This window comes from Aureobasidium pullulans, assembly GCF_000721785.1.
Source record: "Aureobasidium pullulans EXF-150 unplaced genomic scaffold scaffold_55, whole genome shotgun sequence".
NCBI lineage: Eukaryota > Fungi > Ascomycota > Dothideomycetes > Dothideales > Saccotheciaceae > Aureobasidium > Aureobasidium pullulans.
Window position 1 is genome coordinate 32,771 of NW_021941075.1, and position 9,505 is coordinate 42,275.

Here is a 9,505-nt window from a genome sequence, read left to right on the forward strand (position 1 = left end):
TTTCTCACTTAGGCATTTACAGCTATGCTACGATGATTGAAACGCTCACTGGGCCGCATACCATGCCTGTGACGTTTACACCTTGCGCCCCTTCGCGTATTATACTGGTTGACTCGATGATCATAGTACTCAAGACTGGACAAGAGCGAACAATCGCCGCTCTCGAACATGATTCGTATGTTGTTGACTGACTGATATTGATGCAGGTTCTGTGAACATGGCACACGCTAGGCTGAGGAAGAAGCATTGCTTCAAGATTTCTTGAGATTGCGTCAGTTCGCTGTTTGCACTCAACATGCAAGCAGATGTTCGCATGCCCTGCGCTGCTGGGGATATTCTCATCGGAAAGGCAGTGCTGCGAGATGGTCTCGGAAAATATTTGACAAGCAGTCACAGTCAGGACAGACGCATGAGGGTCTCGAGACACAAGCGTCGCAGTCTTTCGAGCTCCTCCGCAACCATCTTTACAATGCGACAGCAGTACTCCTGTTACTTCCAGAGCAATGGGATGAACTGCACAACGGATGACTGCACGAGCATCGTAAGGACTCGTCCCATACCTTTAAACCAACGACCTTAGATTTGCTCACGACTGACACGCATCTGCAGAATTGTGACATTTATGCATCCTTTGTGCAACACTGTGCACACAACTCTCGCAAAATCGAAGCTCGAGCTTGAGAAAAGCAGTCTCTTCTTCAACCACCAGCATCAAGCTGATCAATCAATGAAAAGAGATATTTGATATCGATACCGAAGTATCGATGAGAAGTCCATCAAATAATTGCACTTGTTGAGCCCCCGTAGGAGATCAATAGAAGAGCTTCTGCGCGCTGTGCAATGCACGAAGTTCCTCTAGACACCCGGCCTTCATGATCGCCAATGTCCAAGCAAGGTAAGTATGAAGGAAGTTAAGCCAGAGACCGAGATGGAGGTGGATTATATACTCTTTGTCTGGAAGTAGATTACTCAGCAGGGAAGACCGCTGGTGCCTGGAGGAGGCAGGTGCACTGACAGGAATGATGGAGGCCAAGCTTGCTGTCGCAGCTTCCTCGAGAGCTGACCATCTGCACTTGAATCTGTTTCTGCATGACAGACCCTCTGCAATACTCACATGTTGCTCTATCTGCTCGACTGAGTTGCAGAGACAGTTCGTTCCACCTGCTCGACGGATCGACGGAGCCTGCAATCCTGCATTTTGGCAGCGACGTCGATGAGCTTCCACCAAATGTCGAGGCGCTGTCGTTCACGAAGCTGATTGCCGAGTCTATCACTCGGCGGATGTATTGGTCTGTCTACGATGGCGCCGAACTGACCACGAAAGCAGTATCGCCCTCCTCGACTGACCTCGCTCTACTGGCGATAGCGCCAATTCAATGACGACCAGCTCTTCGATCGTCACATCTCGAGCCTCGATAAACATGACTGGACCCCACCCTACGCCACACGGTTCATTAGCGGAGCCATACCTCCATGCTGCCTCGTTGCCCCTCCATCCGTATTTCGCGCCGAGCACGATCAAGAGTACAGTCACACCGCTCCTTTGCAACCATCCATGGTAGTAAGATTTACAAGAGTCATCATAAGGCGCAGGATGCTAGTGCAGCATATACTTGACACTTTGAAGCTTGAGAAACAATACATGCCGTTTCCTGGACACGGAGATATTCGATTTGGGCAGTGGAGACAGAGCGCTGCCCGAGAAAGGCCATATGCCATTTGTGTGCCAGACTTGTGAAAACCCCCTTAGTAGATGCACTCGAACAATGTCAACGGACACCGAATACCGGTAGACAGTGTAGGACCAATTTCTCATGATCATGGTAGAGATGGCTGTTCTTGCTTGTCCGTTTTGCCCATGTCGCAAGGTCAGGGTGTTACCCTCGACCATTACTTTCCGACATCTTTAGGCTTCCGAGCGCCCACGCGTGGAACTCGATCCTCAATCAATAGTACAGGAGTGTCTTTGATACTTGTTGCAGCGTCTGTGGTTTTGTTGATACGTCTACGGATACGCTGGGCGAGATATAGCGATAAACCGATTTCTAAATCTCGACTTCCAAAGTACTTCACTGTGACCATTGTTCGTTGTCCAACATCTCTGACCTGAACACATTTTACCACTAGAGAAATATTCTACGAAGGTAGAAGGTAGATCTACAGTTCGCATCGCTAGTAGTCTGCCCGCAAGAAGCCTTGAGATGGCACAGAGTGTGGAAGGAATGTGTAGTCTGTTGCTGAGCCCGTTGATGACATGTGTTGCTGACAACGCTTGGAGCTTGAGGACGTTGCAAACACATCACGCTTGGACCTTCCAGTCTTGCAAGACGCGGATCCTACGCCTGGAGAGGCTTGTCCTGAACAAGCAACTCGATGTCAAGACCAGTCTCGATGAGGGCGCCTCTCATCAGTAACCATGAGTAAAGCCGTCAAGCGACACTCGTATCGCGCATAGTCACGCGGTTGAGGTGGGTACATGGACATTCGAGACTTTGAGACGAAGCTGGGAGGCGTCTGGATAAAATCCATCTCGTCTTCCGCGTCTGTGACCTCAACAGTCCTGCAGAACTTTGCAAGTGACCGACATATCTCACTATGACATCCCTATCCAAGGACAGCAGTATTCTCATCATAGGTGGTGGCACCTGGGGATGCTCTAGTGCTCTTCACCTTGCTCGTCGCGGATACAAGAATGTGACCGTACTGGAGGCCCATCCCATCCCTTCGCCCATTTCAGCAGGCAACGATGTCAACAAAATCATGGAAGAGGGCGAGCCTTCAGAGAATGACACCGAGGAACAATATGTTTGGAACCGTATGCATCAAATCACGACAAAATACTGGAAGGAGGATCATGTCTTCAAGTCGTTCTACCACCCTACAGGTATCATCTTCAGTGCCATATCAGATGATGTCTATGAGCATGTGAAAGGGTATACCAAGGGGACAGAGAGCGAGTGGATCTCTCTGGACTCACCCGAAGACTTCAAGAAGACCATGCCTGAGGGTGTATTGCAGGGTGACTTTCCAGGCTGGAGAGGGTTCTGGAAAGACCATGGTGCCGGTTGGGTGTTTGCTCGCGGTGCAATGATGTCCGCGTACGAGGAGGCCTCGAAGCTGGGCGTCAAATTCGTGACCGGCGACTCAGCAGGAAAGGTGACATCGCTCCTCTACTCAGAGTCAAAGGACACAGTATTGGGCGCAAAAACAGCAGATGGCACTTCCCACCACGCCGACCAAATCATTCTCTGTGCAGGAGCAAACGGTGACCTCCTTTTCGACTTCGAGCAGCAACTCCGACCTACCGCATGGACGTTGGCTCACATTCCTCTCTCTGTTGAGGAGGCGGCAATCTTCAAGGACTTGCCAGTATTGTACAACCCTGAGCGTGGGTTCTTCGTCGAACCAGACGCTGAAAAACGTGAGCTCAAATTCTGCGACGAGCATCCTGGTTACATCAATATGGTGAAGAACGCGACTCCCGGATATAGCGAGGGAACCACACACTCGCAACCGTTCGCTCGCCATCAGATCCCAGTTGAAAGCGAGACACGCATGCGAAAGTTTTTGCAAGAGGCAATGCCTCAGATCGCAAATCGCGACTTTAGTTTCGCACGAATCTGCTGGGACGCCGATACTGTGGACAGACAGTTCTTGATCGACAGACCGGAAGGCAAGAATGGATTGGTGGTTGCGGCTGGAGGATCGGGAATGGGGTTCATGATGATGCCTGTGGTTGGACAATTGATCGTCGACCGAATGGAAGATGTGATGGAGGAGAAGTTGCAGAAGGGATTGCGATGGCGTCCTGAGCAGGCTGTTGGAAGAGATTGGCAAGCTAGTAAGTGCCTCTTCCGAAGAAGTGTTGATTGACGGCGATGAATGCTGACAATGCTTCAACAGTCCAAGATAGACATGGTGGTGAAGGTAAGATCATGGATTTTCATGATGTCAAGGGATGGACCAGTGGCAAGGGAGATAAAGAGCCCAACATTGACGAGACTGCAAAGGACTCGAAGGTGTGTAGTGCCATGTGAGCCGCGACTGCCATCGAGCAAGTCGAGTCAAGTGTCTCAACCTTGCTCCTCGACATGTCCATCACACACAGAAATGGAAGTTGCAAATCTAGCAACTTCCCACATCTAGAAACTGCTAAACCAATCATCAAGTCTTCGGAGCTCTCAGACTCATATTGAAGCTCCACATGTAACATGTCGTCGTATTGTGACCAAGCCACAACCACCTCGTCGTGTAGATATACCACCGATCACGTATATACCCACCCTCGTCATCACCATCACAACAAATCGACCAAGCAGAAAAAACCCATACATCCCGTCATTATATCTTGATTACTACACAAAACCATCTGCCGACAGTCAGACATGTGAATTTTTTTGAAACAGTGGTTGCAAAGTCAAATGGTCAAGACCAAAGAAACGTCCATGTGATTTTTAGACTTTTGCGGGAAACAGGGTCGCAAAACGGGAAGTGAATTTTTGAATTTGAATTTAAAAATCTTTATTTTTATGCGTAAAAACGATCATTTGAAACCTTGAAGACGCACGGTTCGGGAAAGAAACATGACTTTCTAGCCTTTTCCCATGATCGAAGGGAGATAAATTGAAAGACCACAAAAGTTTGTTCGACGGGAGAGAGGGAGACGGAATGATGTAAATTTATGGGTTTGAGAGTCGAGGTCGTGTTTGTTGGTGGTGCGAGCGGGTCTTGGATCTGGGGCGGCGAGAACGTATCGGTAGTTGCTAATCTGCACAGAGCGACGATAGTGACGATGAGCAGTCGAGTTGACCAGGAGCAGAGACTTGGGAGGCACAACTGCGGAAGGGGTTTGAAGGCATGTATACATTTGGTCCAGGTGAATCAGTAGGATATGCTCCTGTCTATTTGGGCTTCGACGTTGCCAGTAATTATATATAATGACGAGAAAGAAAAATTGGGTATAAGGGTTAGTATGAAGTAGAATGTGAAAACAAAGGAAATGTATGTGCTCATGAATCTCCCAAAAATCCTGTCGTTATGCCGCCATGTTTCCAATCCTTTTTGTAGATGCTTCGTTCATATCTTTTTATGGGCTCTGTCCAGAAGTAGAGGTGGTTGCGAAACTCGTCTCTTGCAAGACACTTCTCGTCATTTTGATGCCGGGATAGTCTGACAGAATGTGCTCCTCCGAGTCAGAGTCGCGGATGCTGGTCTCCTTGACGGTGCCTCCCTTTACAACGACATCTCTGTCCATAGGGCGCACACCCTCGGGAAGCTCGTATCCTGCCTCACAGTTGAGGTAGTTGCGGCGACTCTTTGAACGAGTGCCGTTCATCTTGGAAGAAGCATCGGGTGCTGAGCTTCCGAGCTGGAAGACGCGGCGGAACAGAGGACGCAAGGTACTCAAACAGCCGACAATCATACCAATGCCATTTTCAGCATAACCCCAGATGACGATGTCACCAATTCCGTGGATGTAGTCATTGGCACTGTTGAGTCTGACGGTATACTTGAGACGAATGCAGGCCGAAAGACTGGCCAGAACGCCCAGACTCAACAAGAACACGACGGACACCTTTGCGTTGCGGTTGAGCTGAATGGACCAAAGTAGCGGTACGGGCCTGTAGATGCAAATTAGCCGCCGAAGAGGAGATGTATCAAATGTGTGGCAACATACAACAGGGCGCAGAACCAGTCAGTAAAGATGTTGACAGCTGTGTCGGCATAATAGATATTTGTAAGGGTTGTCGCAGAGTTGCAGTGTCCACCAGGAGTCGTCGTGTCCCATGCCCAGGAGATGGGGTTGCAGTGGAAGATGATGACGAACAAGGATATAATGTTCATGATGATGAACATGGCCGAGGTGATCCAAAGTGAGATGACATAGTTCCTTTTGCTGGTCGCGATACGCATCTCCATCAGCGAGATACTAAGCTTAATGGGTACAATTGCGATGCAATAAAAGACCTCGAAGAAGAAGAACCACTACCAGCGATCAGCGTATGTCAGGCATAACGACTTTGATAAGCAGGGACTTACGTGAAGGCCAACAGAAGTCTTTTCAGGACCTAGCTCAGCTTCATGACCACCAACACCATTGAAGGCACCACCGAGACATGCGATAGTGAGTGCGGTGAATGGGACGGCCGCGAACAGCATCGACCAATCGTCAGCACCCCATGCTCTGGTCTTTACTCTGATGTAGATACGCAATGCTAGTAGTGGATATGCCAGAACGGACAAAACGATCACTGTTGCAGCCAAACGGGGTCCAGTATCTTGTGCCATCGCGATGATTCAAGATGATGTTTAGACCTCAGGTCCACACGAGGGTTGTACGTGGCGATGACAACAGCAAAGTCGTAGGGTACAGGATAGACCTTCTTCCAGAATGCGACGTGAGACGCCTGTAGATGGATCGGGCGAGTTGAAACAGTGATGTGTTGGAGGTGAACAATATGTATGCAAAAGTGACTCGCAGGTACTCAGCAAGTGTGTGGAGATCAGGGGACCTCGAAAACTTAAAGAAGGTTAGACTTGAGGCACATCTGCGGTTCAGAAACCGTTGCGCCTTGCCGGCCGCCGGGGTTGCCTAGACTCGAGTGGTCTGTGACTTTGTTTTTGCGAAGGATCAAAACGGTCGTGTCACTCCAGCTGATGGCGTTGCAGGCGTGGATGAAAAAGGACTAGATACCAAGCTGCTTAGCTGTCGTCTTGGTTAAGAACGAATCGTACACCGCGGAGACGATTATGGATGAGATGATGAGTTGACCCAGATCTTCGACGTGCGAGAGAACAAAAGACCGTGGTTGCAACACTGGATGAAGAGGTGGAGTCACGCCTGAATTTGTCAATTCGTGAGGTCCATAGACCCAACCCGCGGATTCAAGAGCCGAGTGCCGAACGGATCCCATCAACAGTGGTGAACGACAATCCCAATTCTTTTCGGGGAGGATGTTCCTGTTTCAGTGTGGTGTGGGCTGCGGATCAAAGCGCGATGCACAGAGTGACCCTTGACCCCCTGCATTCCGGCTTTCTCGCACGAGCAGGGACCGCTATATGAGGGTAGTTGATATAATAAATTGAGCTTTGCTTGCCTTGACGAGGATCAATGTCGCAACAGCCGAGTACTGACCTGTGTCTTAGATGACTCCGCGATGCTGGTTGCGTGTTTCGCTCTGCTGTTTTCCTTCGCAGCGAAGACGGTCTTTGCCTCTAGATCGGCTTCGATAAAGAGATACGCGTGTCGAGTCAGGAGAAGACGTCCAGAATCGTGGTGTGCAAGAGAACGAGCCATCCGCAGTTCCAAAAGTTAGCGTGCCGTGACGTGCGGCACAGAGACCCCGACTCGCCGGCTTGTGGGTCACATCCCGTCCAAACGACTGGGTCCGCTGCTCATCGGAAGCTATTGAAGTGTCCCGGCTGAAGTGTGATTGGTTGTTTCGAGCACTGACTCGTGAAGCTTCTTCGAGCATTTTGTACCTTTTTTGTTCTTTCTTCTCGACTTTGGTTTGTCCTTTCCCATCAATCTTCAACAAATCTCAAGAGACAGCCATTCGGTGCATTGCTCCATTCAACGGATGCTCACTCCGTCAATGGCTTGCAGCTTCTTATTCTCCAGTGATCCACCGTCGACACGATAGGCGTTCTGACATGTTTGTACTAATCGTTATCGATCTTGACCTTTGAACCATCAAGACCGTGGAATCTAACACTCAAATTACATTCACCACATTGTGCGTGATGTACGTAGTCATCCGAACGAGTGAAAGACTCGAGAGGAGGAAAATACAGCGCCTAGAACTCAAGCCTCATCATGACCCTGACTCTGATTCTCCACTGATGGATTTCAGAATCGACCATTCGCCGTTCTCGCCCGTCACTCAAATTGTGGCTTTCTCAAACAGGTTGTTATTCACGTGTGGCGCCAATGGAGGTTGAAACGACAGTAGGGAGGTTCTGAGACCATCCACAGTCGCTTCCGCACTCGATCCGCAGTCTCTATACGGCCCTCGGCGACTGACGGAAGGCTCGATCGGCTCAGAAGTGTTAAGCCATTTACACTAAGTGTACATGGCGAGGAACTCATCGAATTAGAAGGTAGGGCGCCAAGTTGCTAAGCGAGGAAGGCTATCGGGACGACATCTAAGGGGGGCCTCGATGCTACTATTCCTATAGACCGGTTAGCTTTCTCTTATATATAGCAATAATCGACATGTCTTATCCTTGTAGTAGCGCTCTTATTACTCTAAATGGCCGTAACGACAATAGGCCTATCTTATCGAGTATTCCCCCCTCTACTTAACTACTACCCTAACCCTCGCCGATACTAGCCTCGTAAGCACCCTCGGAAGCACCCTCGTAGAGTACGACAACTACTAGGGGGATATATAGGAATCGACTGTCCGAGGAGGATAAGACTACCCTTACCCGGCTCGCATTAAGTTACTTCGAGTCGTTATATAGTAATAGGAAGATTACTAAATTTTGGAATATAATTACTAACATGCTCGAGGAAGAGAGGGGAGCTCTATATACCTATTAGAGTTGTTAGCGATTAATGGAGCGGTAGACTAAGGTCTATAGGAAGGAACTCGCTACCTATTAAAGTAGTAAAGAACTAACCGACTTACCTCGAGACCGCGCGGTAGATAACTAGATTAAATGTCTTAATAACTTTACCGCTATAAAGGATGCTACTAGTACTGCTATTGCTACTGCTACTCGTACCCTTAAGTAGTCTTAAAGTAATAGAGCTAATATAGGTAAACAAATAAGGAAGAAGAAAAAGACTAAGGCGATACCGCTACCCTCTACGCGTACTCGAGAAGTACTCTTCTTAGACCTATTATTAGCTAGTAAGATAACGGAGGCTACTTAGTTAGAGGTTAGCAACTTAGCACGGCAAGCGCCGTAGCGCTTAAGGAGACCTCGACCGGAGGATAATGCTAAGATATAGGCGTAGATAGTGTTGTTATTAAAGGGAATAAATGATGACTAAGAGGAGAAGAGAATAGAGAGACGAATTACGCGCTCGTAAATAAGCCGGTCTCGTAGTGTTCGGTCGTCTACGCTATTAGAAGGTGTTAATAAGAGGTTAAGTTATGTTAAGTAAGGTTAGTAAGAGATATAGAGCTTACTGTCGCAAGTTCTATTACTTATATTAAAGAGCTTACCTACGCTAATGTTAGTAGGTCTCTCGTTAGATGCTACTAGTATAGAGGTTCCTTCGAGCACTATAATAACATTGCTAATACTAGCATCTCGTAACTTAAATGGTGCGCGCATTATAGATGCCTTAGTTAAGGAGGAGGAGGACTTTAATCTACCGAGGGCGAGAGAAATAGGACCGTACGCGCCTAAACTACTAACTATGCCGTATACTATTACTAACTTGTCGTTTAAGGACTAGGAGAAGCATAATAGAGAGAGGGGGTAGCCTAATAGTTAGAGCTAATAGTAGGAGGACTTAGTAAGAGCCTTAACGTATTTTGACGTATAGGAC

General features: G+C 48.4%; 2 protein-coding genes across 2 annotated transcripts; one reads left to right on the forward strand and one right to left on the reverse strand.

Moving 5' to 3' along the window:
- Positions 1 to 2,382: 2,382 nt before the first annotated feature.
- Positions 2,383 to 4,319, forward strand: M438DRAFT_401202 (fructosyl amine:oxygen oxidoreductase). The gene is made up of 2 exons (XM_029909520.1): positions 2,383 to 3,841; positions 3,904 to 4,319. The coding sequence occupies exons 1-2, from the start codon at positions 2,596 to 2,598 to the stop codon at positions 4,035 to 4,037; spliced, it is 1,380 nt and encodes a 459-aa protein (XP_029754564.1). The 5' UTR covers positions 2,383 to 2,595; the 3' UTR covers positions 4,038 to 4,319.
- A 767-nt stretch (positions 4,320 to 5,086) lies between these two features.
- On the reverse strand, positions 5,087 to 6,288 carry M438DRAFT_360570 (uncharacterized protein; the record flags this gene model as incomplete). The annotated part of the gene is made up of 3 exons (XM_029907446.1): positions 5,087 to 5,621; positions 5,678 to 5,985; positions 6,040 to 6,288. The coding sequence occupies 3 exons, from the start codon at positions 6,286 to 6,288 to the stop codon at positions 5,087 to 5,089; spliced, it is 1,092 nt and encodes a 363-aa protein (XP_029754565.1).
- Positions 6,289 to 9,505: the final 3,217 nt, after the last annotated feature.